The 15196-nt window shown below is 42.9% G+C and overlaps 1 protein-coding gene across 2 annotated transcripts in view; it reads left to right on the top strand.

Moving 5' to 3' along the window:
• LOC136649265 (cadherin-12) overlaps window positions 1–15196 on the top strand; it is a 195088-nt gene that overhangs the window by 116318 nt on the left and 63574 nt on the right. Inside the window, exons 3-4 of one of the 2 annotated variants that reach the window (XM_066625764.1) lie at window positions 2344–2463; window positions 11890–12057. In XM_066625764.1, the coding sequence (XP_066481861.1) occupies window positions 2344–2463; window positions 11890–12057 (288 nt within the window). The remainder of the gene's footprint in view (window positions 1–2343; window positions 2464–11889; window positions 12058–15196) is intronic. The other variant, XM_066625765.1, reaches the window with a different exon arrangement.

A 15196-nucleotide genomic window follows, 5' to 3' on the forward strand; every position in this document is an offset into this window, starting at 1 on the left:
TGTATTATATATCCAATTCACTTCCATTTTTGAAACAACTTTAATTTTTTACTTAGACAGCCAAGTTTTGAATGGTGAAATTGGGAAATTTGTTTAGTTTTGCATGTATATGAATATTGATTTCAGTACTAGCCTAAAGCTTGCACAAAACAAGTATATTTTATCCCACACACACATGTATTGTGCACGTATAAACAAAATTCTGACCTGCTGTTCTTCATCAAATGTAACAGGGAATGTCTCGTCTGCTTTTCTGAAAACGGTTACATCTAACAGCAGAAAAGAAAATATTTCCAGGCATTTTTAGGCAGCAGGAAATTAATCCAAAATATTGATGGAGCCAGCAAGCACAGATTATTATACAGTTCAAGCCCAGATGCGTCAAGCTGGAAAATGCACCCACTCTAGGTCAAATATTTCTCTCTCACATTACTTATGTAGGAGTAAGTGTCAGGAGTATATCTTCACAACACATTATTGGCCATTTTTTCCCCTCCCCTACAGAAGACAAGCTCCACAAGGGCAGTGTCAGCATCTATCTTTACAGTTGCTCCATATGCATTCACGGTCATAAGGCTTTGCTAAAGCTGCCAGTGACAGGTCAGGAAAGTACTTTGAAAGTCTCGGGGCTTCCTGATCTGAATTGTAATGTAGCGAATCTTAAATCGGCTTTGCGATTCTTTAAAGAAAAAAGCAAAAAAACCAAAAAAAAAAAAAAAACAGGAAAGGCAGTAAGGCGACTGTGAATTGATTTTGTTGAAATGCAGAAAGAAGGATGGACATTCTTTTTGGGTGACAGGCTGCTGTATTTGACAATATTACCACGGCAAGAGTTACATTTTTAGAGCAGCCACACTGGCAAAAAAAATGTATGTTTTGAAGAGACAAGCTGATATAGGTTTGGCCTGATATATATCCAGAGTTTCTGACAGGATAGCCAGTCTGGAATGGTTGAAATGCATGTGTTCTGCATTACAGAGGATGTGACCTTTGTTCCACCACACCTGAGCGCCTTAAGGATATATAGGGCACAATCCTAACCCCTTATGTCAGTGCTTTCCAGCACTGGCATAGTGGTGCCAATGGGACATGTGCTGCATCCTGCAACTGAGTGTCACTGATGGAGGCCTCCTCAAAGTAAGGGAATGTTTGTTCCCTTACCCCAGAGCTTCATTGCCCTTTTGTCAGTGCTGGAAAGCACTGACAAAAGGGGTTAGGATTGCGCCCGTAGAATGGTGAAGATTTTGCCTATCTGTATCACAAAGTAGCAGGAGAGAGTCTTGGACTTTGATAGAGCTTTAGACTAGAAACAGAGCTGGGAGGCCTGGGTTCAGAATCCCCACTTTGGCTGAAATCCTATCCCCACTTGCCTGGGAACAGGCTCCATTTACTACAATGAGACTGTAGTCTCATTATAGGATTTAGCTCTCAAACACTGGTGTTCCTGGGGGACAGGGGGGGCAAAAGCCCTGGGGGGCCATGCCTTTGAGGCCTGTGGGAATGGCACTGCCCACCCTCTGGAGCCCTTCTGAGGGTCAGGGAGGCGTCATTTGGCGTTTTCTGAACCTCCTAAAGCGTTCTGCGGCCTCCAGGGGGCTGTTAAGTATTATCTCCGGTTATTGTCGTAATGGTTAAATGCCCTCCAGAGGTCTCAGAAGGCTTTTGGAGGGCCAAATGATGTTGTGTGAGGATCAGGACTGACCGGTAAGTAGAGGAAATGGCAGTCTGGGGGGGGGGTGGCATTCTGCAGTCCTGGGCCCAGATGGCACATAAACCAGGATTGCAAGTGTTCTCAAGAGCTTATAGCAGCTGGGAGGAGGGCAACCAGGACTACACAATGAAGAGAATGGGTTAAATACCCCCTTCCCAATCTGATTCTGATTCCTCCCCCCCCCCCCGGCTACTATTTTAGTTAAGAAAGCAAAAAAGAGCACGACTCCAAATCACATGTTAAGGCTGCAATCTCTAACACTTTTCTGAGACGGGGTTAAGCCCCATTGAAATCCATGGGACTTCTGAGTAGACATACATAGGCTTGTGCTGTCAGTGGTATGCCTGTTTTGAACCCCAGACTCTGTCAGTGGCTAGCCACTTTGCAGCCTCATAGAACACTAGGTTCATCAATCAATCTTGATGTATTTGTATTTTGTTGTGTATTAAAGTCTTCGGTTTTTCAGTAAAAAAAGAAAAAAAAGAATGACAGAATGTAAGCATAACACCTAAATATTGTTGCATATAAAGAGCTGAATCCACAGGAATTGCAAAAGAAACTCAGCCTGTATCATCTTTTATGCATTAAACTTGTTTAAGTGTGTGGGCTTTTTCTTCTTCTCCTTCTCCTAGGGGCATATGTGCTGCAGGTCAAAGCAACAGATGCTGATGACCCGACATACGGAAACAGTGCCAGAGTGGTTTATAGCATTCTTCAGGGACAGCCATATTTCTCCATTGATCCCAAGACAGGTAATAAATATGTTGTCAGTGAGAATGTTGCTGGTCCTTCTCTTTCAAATATGAAACTGATTAGATGCCCACCTGGCCAGTCTTTATCTGATCACCAAAGAAGAAAAAGAATAGTAATGAGGCTGTGTTTAGATGTGGAAAAGCAGCAGCTGCCTCTCTTTTACATGGGGTTAGGATTATCATTTCAGAATTCAGTGAATGCAAGAGGAACCCTACAACAAAATGTTGCAGTGTGCACATCTTCCTGAGAGAGTCAGGGTCAAATCCTACCCAATTTTCTAATGCTGGTGCAGCCGTGCCAACTGCACTATGTGCTGCATCCTGTAGTAGGAGGGCAATTGTGGAGGCCTCCTCCAGGAAAGAGAATATTTGTTTCCTTTCCTCGGGGCTGTAGTGTGGCTGCACCAGCACTGGACAGGGGTAGTCATGGGCCCTAAGTCCCACTGGACTCAATTGAGTTTCCTTCAGTACTATTCGTATGTAATATGCCACATGTTCGACCTCAGCAGTGGGTGGGCCTCTTCTGCACTCAACAGTTAGTGAGCTTTACTCTCTCTCAAATTCAAACCTCCCCAAAGTGTGTGTGTGTGTGTGTGTGTGTGTGTGTGTGTGTGTGTGTGTGTGTGTATTTTTACAACCTGTGCTCAGGTCATGTCCACCTTCCCCCCGTTAACTGAAAGTGTTTTCCCCACCCCAGCAGGAAGGGTGATACCTCTCTTGGAATCTTCCCTGTACTCTCTAACTTTACCCCAGAGTGCCCATTTTGGAGGTTTTCTTGCCTTTAGTTATTTTTTTAAAAATGTTTCAAGCTTCCTCAAGCACCTGGAGTTCCTTGCAAGGAACCTCCATCTTCTTTGTTGGAGGTAGTGTTTTGACACCAGTCTGATTAGCATGCAAAACTGGAGTTTATAGGGAATGCAAATAATTGACTTGTTGGATAGCCAAGGTCTGACTAATCCAGTGTTTGGCTTTTAACAGCAGCTAGCCAGATGCTTGTGAAAGCTCACAGAAAGGACCTGAAGGGGATGACCTTATACTATAGTTGGAATTAATAGGTAAACCATCCCTATAGAAAGGTTTCCTTTAGCTATCCTGGCTAATAGCAGAGATGTGCTCAAGTCCCTAAACCCAAGCCTCAAGTCAAGTCTTTACCCTCATCAAGTCCCTGCATAAATTCTTGAGTCGGATCACAAGTCTCTTGAGTCTCAAGTTTCTGACCCAAATTCTTTGATTGCCGCTGATCAACTGGGCTGCGGGATAATGCACTTCTGGGTGCTGGCTCCTTGCCACCCAACTGATCAGTGGGATAAAAAAAAGTAAACAAGTACACACACACATTATAGACATACGAGGAACTTGAGCTGAAATTGGCTTCGAGTCCCAAGGTGAGTCCCAAGTCCCTGGCTTTGTCCTAAGTCAAGTCTGAGTCTTTGATGGACACGACTTAATTCCAACTTAAAACCAAGTCTTAGGACTCGAGTGCCCATCCCTGGCTAATAGCTGTGAATAGATTTATCTTCTTTTAGTCTGCCTAAACCTTTTTTGAAAGGCCAGATTAGATTTTCCCAACATTTCCTTAATGTGATGTTAATTAAAGTTCCTTTGATTATCCAGTATTAATGACAAGATAGCTGCCACCCAAGAATTGTACAGACACCCATTCCATATGCTGAACTATAGGAAGTAGCTCCCTGCTGCTTGTGTCATGGTTTTGCTAATTTCAACAGCGTCAGTGAATGCTCCAATAACGGCTGGGTGGGGAGCTTACTGGAATGGTTCAAATGGCCCTAGCCTTGTGAGTATCACATCACACAAGCATTTCCCCAGGCTGAATGGCACCTATGCAATCTTGATGTTTAGCAGTCATTATGCCTTTAATTAACCCATTTGGCCTCCGGTGTAGGGCAATGTATATGACTAAAGGCAGCCGCTTATGCCAGTTAACTATTTGGCAGTGCTATTAGTTGCACCATGAGGATGTAGCTAGCACATGTATACAATATTCAAAGCATCGGGGAGCATGCCATTGGGGGTATCCATGCAGGGCTTTTGCCTCACGTTCTCCCACAAAAAAGCTGGGAAGAGGCTTCAGACTGCCTCAGGTGACAGTGAGGGAATAGCATGTTTCAGTGCTTCCCCATATCAATATACTTCCCTGTATGTGGAAAACTAATATGTCAGGAAAGAGGCTAATATGGAATTCTTTTCTTTGACGGTCTAGTTTTCTACACAGGGAGGATTAAAATATGAGGAAGTACTTATTGCACATGTCACACACATGCACACCACACTTGCAGCTGGGAGTCTATTTTCACCTCACCAAGAGGGCACCGCACAGTTGCCATTTGTGTAGTTCATCTCTTACATTTGCCTTTTTTGCACTTAAATTGTTCAGTATAACAGGATGCAGCACCTTCAGCAATGCATATTAATATACCTTTTCAAGTGAAGCTGGTATAATCTTTAACCAAGTTTCCAGTCTGCTCTTTTTTCTGAGAGGTGTGAAAATATAGGCGCGTTAGCTGGGATCTGCCAGGATCACTTGAAAAGTGACATCACTTGGGATAAATAACTTTTGGGTTTTTTTAAAAAAATGTATATCTGTGCTCAGTGTGTTCCTTTTTTCCCCCCTACCAGCTGCTAGCGTTTTGGCAGGTGACTGGATCGGAGGTTGGGAGATGGATGCTTATGTCAGACTGATGTGCACAGATCACAGGATATGTGGGTAGCATAGGGAAAAATGATGCATAAACAGAAATGCTGGTGGGACAGGAGGGCAGTTAATTGCATATCTTGTCCTATATTCTGAAATGTCATTCCTGTTTCTGTATTTAATAATTCAGTGACTTAACCAAAATGTTCCACACTAAATGCTGCCAATTGTGTGCCTTGAATGCAACATAGGAAGCACTGCCTGCCTTTCCCCTTTCTGCAAATGGAATTTATTTTCCCAGTGAATCGGTACTTGAATGTCAGATAGAGTATTAAAGACCCTCGTTTCCTGGCTAATCAATGATGGGAGGTGGAAATAGCTTAGCACTCTCGGGTCAGGCTCTCTGGAGGTCACATCTTCTGTTGAATATACCCTGCTTTAACAATAGATCATATCGCATGTATAAATCAGTGACTATTTTTGAAATTAGGATGAGGGTTTTTTTTTTCTTTTTTCTCCTTCCTATGCCTTCAGGAGATAAAAACTGTACCCTTAATGTTCATCTTTTATTAGATCTTGCTGGCAGTGTGCAGGTATTAAAATCTGAGCTGTATGTGTCTTATGCAATATTTCTGGAGGTGATGAAAGCTGACAACAAAGATTTCCCCAGGATCTCCTGCTCTGTTTTTGGTGCTTGCATTTCTAGTGCCATTTTCATTAATTTGATGCAAAGGTCTCTCAGAATCTCGAGCACGTGGCCTTAGTTTTACATTGAAAAATCATTCAAAACTATCATTGTCACTGGCCATGGGTAGGCTCAAGCCATGAAGTTTCTGGAAGTGTACGGTGGAGTTCAGCAATCTTATCGAAAAATAGAATACATCTGGGACCCAGCTCTCTGTCTTACTCTACCCCTCCCCTTCATGATTTTGCACTGTCCTTTCCTGTCCCTATATCATCCACCCTTTCCTGTTAGCAGACTTTTGGCCCAATCCTACTGTATGTTTACGGTACGCCATCATAGCAGTCCCTCCACAGTTTGTGGATTGTGGCTGCCAGCGCAAGACCTGGCAGGCCAAGGGCCACCAGTGGTGCCTCACAGGCCACCAGTGGGTTTCTGCTAGTAGTGGGGGCAGATTGGGGAAGGGATGAGGCTGGGATGGGGCAGATTGGGAATGGGATGGGGCAGATCTTGACGGTAGCTGTTTCCTCTCATTCCTATGTACCCGTCCCAGGCCTGACACCTACCATTCCATGTAACAGATCAACTCCAGCAAAATAGCTGGTGTAGATCTGAATAAGCCCATAGGGGTCCACAGAGGTATGCGAAATGACCCGCATGATGTAGTTAATGCTGCATCAGCGGCTCTACACAATTTAGGTCATGCTGGTATAGGATTGGGCTATTTGTCTATGAAAAATACTGCTTATTGTATTCAACTCACTGATCCTATGCCTACCCTTCATCTTCGCCTTTCCTGCTTGACTGCTGACCTTGCATGTTTTTCCTTGTTTCCCTGTTCCTGCTAGTCCAACATTTCAATTTACAGAGAATGGACACATTTTTCTAAGCAATGCCCTACAGTACACTCTTCACTAAAACTTGTAGTGTATCTTAGAGCAGTGGTCTTCAACCTTTTTTGTTTCATGACCCCCACAAATAAATAAATTAATGAGACTAGGAATCCAGCACTGATGCTGCCCCCCTTCCAGGAGCCAATTCTCCCACCCCCCACCCATTTGCCCCGTTTTCCCCTACCTCTTATGTCTTCTGTGAGGTCACAACCAGAGCACAGCTGGCCTTAGGATCAGCAGGACAAGATAGACAGAAGAGGTTGTGCAGGATTGTACCAATAACTCCGTTTTGCTAAGGCATTATTAAATTGAATCCATCCCCTCTCACACAGGCTTTGAAAGCTGTGACCCCCCAAATGAGGCTTCACAACCACATTGGGGTCCCGATCTACAGAACTCTGTCTTAGAGAAAGAGTGTTTTCGGAAGGTCCTGGTTGTAGAATTATATTTCTTTTATGACAATCTATACAACTGGAACAGCCTTCATTTTATGGTAATAACAAGCAATCCATAAATATAACATTGACTCTAAAGTTTTCTGAGATTTGGAGATATCCCAGGGTCAGCATATGGAAGCTAGGAAGTACACTGAAGGCAGATAAACAGGCCTAGAGAGTTGAAAGTGTTGACAGGTTGCTTTCAGAAGTAGCATCCAAATTATGTTCTTTCTCACCACACCATTATTGATACAATTTTTATCTTTGTTTCAGTATTCTCTTAGCATTTCTAGCTAGATTTTACTAAGAAATACACGAGTTCTATTTCACTTGATTGAGACATATGAAATTATTCAGGGGATGGATACACTGGATAGAAAGATGCTCTTTTCTCTCTCACATACGGTAACTCCAGAACCAGGGGACATCCACTAAACTTGAGTGTGGGGAGAGTTAGGACAGACAAAAGAAAATATTTTTTATTCAGCATATAGTTAGTCTGTGGAACCCCTTGCCACAGGATGTGGTGATGGCTTTGGCCTAAATGCCTTTAAAAGGGGGTTGGACAAATTTCTGGAGGAAAAGTCCATCACAGGTTACAAGCCATGATGGGTATGTGCAAGCTTCTGATTTCAGAATTGGGTTACCTCAGAATGCCAGGTGCAAGGGATGGCACCAGAGAGCAGGTCTCTTGTTGTCTTGTGTGCTCCCTGAGGCATTTGGTGGGCCGCTGTGAGATACAGGAAGCTGGACTAGATAGGCCTATGGCCTGATTCAGTGGGGCTGTTCTTATGTAGGCCTGTAGCATTCTCCTTGCAACATCAGTGCTAAGCACATCATCAGGGCTTCCTTCTGTCATCTCTCATTTAAATCCAAGGGCTGTGTTTTGTGGGAATGGTTAGGCACTGTCTACTATTGTGAAGATCAGCATAATTCCACCCTAGATGCAAGGTGGTTGCATGAATCCTAAATGCCAAAACACGTATTGTTTTCATAGTGCCTAGCAGTCAGAAAAAGCATTATTTGGACTGTTACACTTTTTGTATAATCTAAATTGTCCATTTCTTTCTCCTGTCTGTTGATGAAAGTACATGTCACCGTAGGGCAGGGGTCCTCAAACTCCTAAGGAATAAAACTCCTGAGATAAGTTCTTGCAGGGGAAGGGGAAATGCAGTGACGCAATCCCCAGGATCATACTGCTGTCAGGGACGATGACGACAGGAACTTTCTCTTACTTAGGAAAGAGCAGTAGCATCCCAGGGGTGTGGGAGGGCCCGCGGACACTTCCACAGGGCTCCCCAATATACAGAGAATGAAAACAGAATGATCAACCCACTTCCAAATTTCGTGATCGCAAAACTGGAAGTGGATCACAGTTGTTCTATTTTCATTTTTTGCATGTTGGGGAGCCCTGTGTAGATGTTCACGGGCTCTCCCACAGTCCCTAGGATGCTGCTGCTCATTCCTGAAAGTAAGAGAAAGCCCCTTCCTCCCGACAGTGCATGATCTTTGGCAGGCTTCTCATGCTGTCATGATGCCCCAGCCTGTGGGCCCTGGACTTTGGCCCCTTAAGGGGCAGCATGGGCAGAAGGCAGCAATGCGATCCCTAGGTCACTAAGGGGGGTGCAGGGATTGGCATGCACTTACCAGTCCCTGTTGCAGCCTCCCAGGGGTGCGAGAAGTCCTGTGCGACCTTCCACAGGGCTCCCATGTCTTAGAAAGTGAAAGTGGAACAATCACGCTCTTCTTCTGGTTTGTGATTACAAACTAGAGGTGGAGTGCAATTGCTGTGCTTTCACTTTCTAAACCTCGGGAGCCCTGCAGAGGGTCATGCAGGGCTCCCCGCACCCCTGGGAGGCTGCAGAAGGGACTGGTAATTGCATGCCACTCCCTGCAACCCCCTTAGCGATCCAATCCTGGGGGTCGCATAGCTGCCTTCCCCCTGACCCCACTGCCTTCCCTGCTCCCCCGCAAGGACTTACTGCGCTCCTGAAACTCCCTGCGAGTTTGAGAACTGATGATCTTAGGGATTGTGTCGCTGCATTCTCCCCTCCCTGCTTCTTAGAGGGACAGGGGCAGATGAACTCATGCTGGGGCATCACGACACCCCAGTTTGAAAACCTATGCAGTAGAGGAACAGTGACAGCATCCACACTGAGAATTGTCCTCTTCCAGATCTGAGAACCAACCCCATCTTTTTTTTAGCAGAAATTATTTATTATTTATTATAATAATATAAATTATTAGCCGCCCTGGGTCCCGTTAGGGAGAAGGGCGGGATAAAAATAAAGTTTTATTATTTATTTATTTATTTATTTATTTATTTATTTATTTATTTGTGGCATTTATACCCCGCCTTTCTCCCCAAAGGGAGTCAAGGCGGCTGATCACAAAGGATAACAATGTAACACAAAAATTGTTTTATGTTCACTTTTTAATGTTCCTTGTACAATTTGGAGATATTTATTTCAGTGGTAATCATAGGGTGTTTTGTATCATCAACACTTTTAAAAAAAATTAAAATTCTTTGAATTTTGAAACCATGGTCCATTAAAATCTTACATACCTGTCATGGGCATTGTCAAAGGGCGAGAGATCAAGGACAGTCCAATAGTCCTGTAGCTGTTCACAGAAAGCAGAATACTTATAGACTGAGAACAAGGCTGAATTGCTCACTTGTGACTTACTAACAAGACATTTCCACTTTCTGTGTTTTCTGCTTTCGATTCCATAGCAATGTTTCCTAAAAGGTGGATTGTAACCTGATGGTTGGTGGGTCATGAAACTGACTAACTGATAGCTAATAAGGAAAATGTATTGAGCCCTATGGAAAGTGAAACAACCACACGTGCGTGTTTACTCAGGAGTAGGCAAATGTGCCTTCGCTCCTATCGAAGGCCAGACAAAGTTGAATGCAAGGTCACCAGAATGGTCCCAATCTGATGACCAGACTTTTCTCTGTCAGGAATCACACTTATGGTTGGATTAGGGTCAAATATTTTAGTAATATTTTTACATTTATGGTTCCTATCCTTGTTGGAAAATATCCTTGTCAGTTGGCACATGTGGCATAATTCATATTTTACTGCCAACTTATAAGTGGTAAAATTGTATAGACAGAACCATTTCCTATAGATCATGATGCCTTTTGTTAATGGGCAAGGTGAAGGTATATGGTGAAGCCTGAAAATTCCACTTTTCTTGGGAATTAACTGCACACAGTTATTTGTTCTGGTTTGGTGCTTATGGCTCAGCACATGAACACCTGCTTTCGAAAGGACTGTTTCTCATTTTTACTAAGACCTTAATAGAAAGTAAGAGTGGGAAGGAAATATTGCTCATAAACTCCTTTAGACAAGACAATTATTCTCATTGATTTTTTTTTTTTTTTAAGCTGAAGACCAAGATCAGTTACATAGTAAAAATTAGAGCAAGTTTTGGACACCAATGCAGGAAAACCCATGGCATGATTAGACACTTCTGTAGTGCAGTGACAGCCAATTGCTCATGGACAGAAGGTCATTAGGGAGACTTTGACCAGTTCTTGATGGTATTAAAGTTTAATCGTTTAAAAGTTTGATGGTTTAAAAGTTGTTGATGGTATTTTCAATGCAGTGCATAAATATAGTCTTACTGCTGTGGTCGCTCAGGAAATGTTTTTTACTGGTTCAGCAAAGCTCTGGGCAATTGGAGTCAATTGTTGTACATTGTTCCTTGGTTTTTTTTCTATGTCAGCAACAGCCAATGTTTTCAGCTTGGTGATGGGCTGTCCCAAAGCCATGGCCACCAGGCAGCTTGGCCAGGGAGAGTCCCCCTCCCTGGGTTGGTAAATCTGACAAGCATCCCTACCAGCAATACTGAGAAGTACCAGCAGCTTTTGTTACTTTACTCAGAAATCAGTTCTGCCTAGATCTAACACAGAACAAAGGGTAGAAGCATGGGCAACAAAATATTTGAATGGAGGCTGTCCATCATGGCTGCCTGTCAAAATTGGAAGCCTTTACAGGAGCAGTTGGGCTTCAGGACATGTCATTCCTCAGCCAAAATCTGTGGACTGGCCGACGTCATATATGTTGACACCTGTATTTTTTCATGCATGTCATCTGCCGTTGTTTTGTTTAATGAAGGTACTGAATGAGTTCACGAGATTTTGACTTCAATAGTGATATTTTAGTAGTAGCCAGGGGGCACGATTTCAGATTTCAGTGCACATCTTAGAGGGCAAAGACATTTTATTGGGAAGGCCAAAGTTCTTAGAAAGGGTTGAAAGCCTACTCATAAATATAATAAAATATCAATATATCATTGAGAGCGTTTGTTGTGGTTACATTTTTATGCAAATTAATAACTATAGTAATGTTTTCAACACAAGCCAAACAGCAAAGTACCTCTTTGTAACAGTCACCACATGCAGAACTAAAATGCTGGCCAGAGATATAGATCCTCCTGAACAATAACAGTCTCATGTTCCAAAACACAGGGGATGTCTCCCATGCCCTCCCTACATATGGTCCTTTATACATAACTTGAGTTTTAAAACTCATGTTAATGCTCCCTTCCATACATTTGTCTGTAATATATATTGTTTTATTCTAGTGTGGGGAATGTAGAAGTAAAGTACATTTTCTGTGAACCACCATTGGATGATGCCAAACTATACTGATAACCTGATGCTATGGTTATTGAACATTGAATTATAAACTAAGTTTCATGACTTGAAATCTATTTTGTGTATTAAGAAGATATTTGTTCTCATGAAAGGTGTTATAAGAACAGCCTTGCCAAACATGGACAGAGAAGTCAAAGAACAATATCAAGTTCTCATTCAAGCCAAGGACATGGGAGGGCAGCTTGGAGGATTGGCTGGAACGACTACTGTGAACATCACTCTCACCGATGTCAATGACAATCCACCACGATTTCCCAAGAGTAAGTTCTACCACCTGTGCACAAAATTCAAGTGAAAAGCAGTTGTCTTTGTTTTATTAATGTGGAAAATGTTCTCAAGAACTTGTGTCATCAAGGGTTGATTCAAGCTCAATAACCTGTGCATCACAGGGGAAAGTGGAAAGGTGATTTTCTTGTTCCCATCCCTTCTGCACGTAAAATGGCCTGCTTTATATGTGACCCTGCCATTTGGCTAGTGCTGCCTAAGATGGCTCTTTGAAAGCCATTCCAAAAATCGCCCTTGCCATGGGGATCATATTCCCTCTACTGAGTTCCCTACCTTAACATATCAGTTAAAACAACTCACTGTATGAGTTGGGGCCTAGGGTGGTGCTGGGGGTCAACCCAGCTGGGCAATGGCCAAGAGTTCATGCCCATTAGAAGATAAACCCCTGTCCCCTCAGTACTGGTGGAGGTGGTAGTGATCTATAAGTCATATGGAGGCTTGCCACAGGGACCTCAGCAACTTGGTGCCAGCACAGATTGGTGCTATCAGATTGTGAGTTTCCCTCACCCACAAAACTGGCATTCACCAATCCCACTACCACTTCAAGCAGGAGTGGGAAAACTGATGACTCAACAGCTCCAAAATGGGTAAGTTTTTTCTTAGGGGCACAACCGGTATATCAGTCTCAGTGAAAGGTATAACTATTTGGTAGACTAGTTGGAAAACTCAGTGTCAGGTTTCCTCAGACTTTGCAGTTATTAAACTCTTTTTTGCCCAGCCCACAGTTATACACATTTGATCCCCGCTGCATATATGCAATATTGGGCAGAAATAGCTTACCCATATATTGTTTTAATGCAGTGGTTCCCCAACCTTTTCATCTGTTGGCTCCTACTGGCCCATTGGCCACAGCTCCTCATTAAGGCTAAATCTTATACATTATATAGGACGTCAGGCTTTTTGTGAGGATTCCACGAATCCCGGGCTGGTTTCCTTGGCTTCCTGGGGAACCATGATTCACAGTTTGGGAACTTCTGTTGTAAGGCATTATATGTGAGTCAAAAGGTTCTATTTCTTTCTATTGGTGTAACATTCTCCACAATGCCCCATCCCCAGCCCAGAACTAAACTGGCAATTCTTCTTTCTTCAGAATACTAGCTTTTCAAGCTATTCTGTACAACTCTTGACCCTTCCTGGGAATTCAGGGAAAGGTCTGCATTTTAGCAGATGCCTGATTTCATACAGCTTTTGCTCCAACAGTGCTTTTTTGACTGCTTCTGCTATTGCTTAAACTGTAATAGAAGTAGTAGCTTAATAGACTCGGGCATTGCCAAGTGCAAAGGGGAGACTTCTATCAACACATACATCAAGCACTCAATTTTTTTTTGTTCAACAGAGATATTATGGGGTTTGTTCTTTACAGTTTCACAAAACGAATCATGCAGGTCTGTGCTTGTGCATACAAGGCTCTGTTCTTGTTGGCTGTACTCTCTCTCTCTCTCTCTCTCTCTCTTTCTCTCTCTGTGCATATGTGTGTGTGTGTGTGTTTGAAAAGCAAGCCGTTTCTACCCTGGCTTCTGTTCTGCTTGCTACAAAAGTTGAAAGCCTTTTACCTCTATCATAGAAAATGTTGCAGAAGCCAAATTACAGCTAACAAGCTTTGAAGGAACAGAGAAGAAAAATATCTGAGTTCCAGACAAGTACAAGGGAGTAATATTAAAATAAAAATTAAGATGGCCTATGGCAGTCATGTCACAGAATGCTTTTTGAAACTGCAGAATGTTCACCTAGGAAAATGATATCACTTATGTAACAGCGATGAATGCTGCTGAACTAGAATAGTTCTGTAAAAGGGAAAAGATCTGTCTGTGCCAGAGACTATGTGCTGCATTGCCTTGAACGTAAAACAATTCACAATAGTGCTAGGAGAATCCAAATTAATATTTCCTACAGATGTATGTTATACTTTCTGATATCTTTCATTTGTTATTCTATATCCAAAGGGCAAGACTTCTATAACTCATAACAATCCTGGGAGGTAGGTGAAGTTGAATCATTCACCCACCTGAGTTTCATGCCTGAGTGAGGATTTAAACCTGGACCGTCAATACCAAAACTGCAATACCTCCTTCCCCTCCCACTCCAGCAGACGCTTTAAGACATCTAAGGGCCAGTCTTATTCAACTTTCCAGTGTAGCCACAAGATACGGGAACAGATGTTGCCTTGAGGAGGCCTCCATGATTGCCCCACGACCACCAGATGCAGCACACACCCCATTAGCACAGCTGCATCAGCATTGGAAAGTTGGATAGGACAGGGCCCTTAATGGGTGATATTTCCTAGATCTCATTTTCAGTGCTTCCAGATCAAGATTTATGTGGTCTGAGATCTGTCTCCTTTTGTATTCAGACAGCTAAGCTTGGTTTTCATGTTCCCTTTTGATATAACCAGGGTGGTGGTGGTGGTGGTTGATTTCCCCCCCCTCCAAAAAAAAATTTCTTGATTAGATAGCAAATTTGGTATTATCCAAATTCTTATTCAAAATTGCACAAACAGCACAATAAGCATTCCAATTGTGAACCCTATATGTTTTTAGACCATTACCAAACATATACACACACATATTCATTGGTTTTCCAAGCTTCTCAAAAGTAAAGCACCACACAGGCAAGCAGAATTTTTTTTTTTAAAAATCACAGTCTCCCCCCTTTGCATATCAGAATGATATAAAATGTGCAAAAAAGCCACAGAAAGTGATCTGGTCAGGGTGCAGTGCAACACAGAAAAAATAAAATCAGAGGAAGGCTTCACTGAGCCTTGCTTGTTTTTCCAAGCTTATCAAAAATGCAGCACCACACAGACAAACATCGCATGGACAAGCCCCAGAAAGGGCATTTACAGAGTGTCTTGGGGTAGAGATCCAAGCACATTCACCGGATCACATACAGATCATAGTTTAGAACTCAAGTGCCTCCCTTCCAGATGACAGTACTGTAAAGTGAATAAAAGCAAAGAGAGAATAAGGCAGGTCAGAACTGCAGGCTTAGCTCTTCCTTCTCAGTGACTCTGATCAGGCACTTACTTTCTCCTCACCCACTCACATCTCTCCCCCCCCCCCAGCTGCCTCATATGTGCACACTCTCTAGCAGATACTTTTACTCAGCTACTCCACC

The sequence above is a fragment of the Tiliqua scincoides genome, chromosome 4 (assembly GCF_035046505.1).
Source record: "Tiliqua scincoides isolate rTilSci1 chromosome 4, rTilSci1.hap2, whole genome shotgun sequence".
In the NCBI taxonomy this organism is placed as follows: domain Eukaryota; kingdom Metazoa; phylum Chordata; class Lepidosauria; order Squamata; family Scincidae; genus Tiliqua; species Tiliqua scincoides.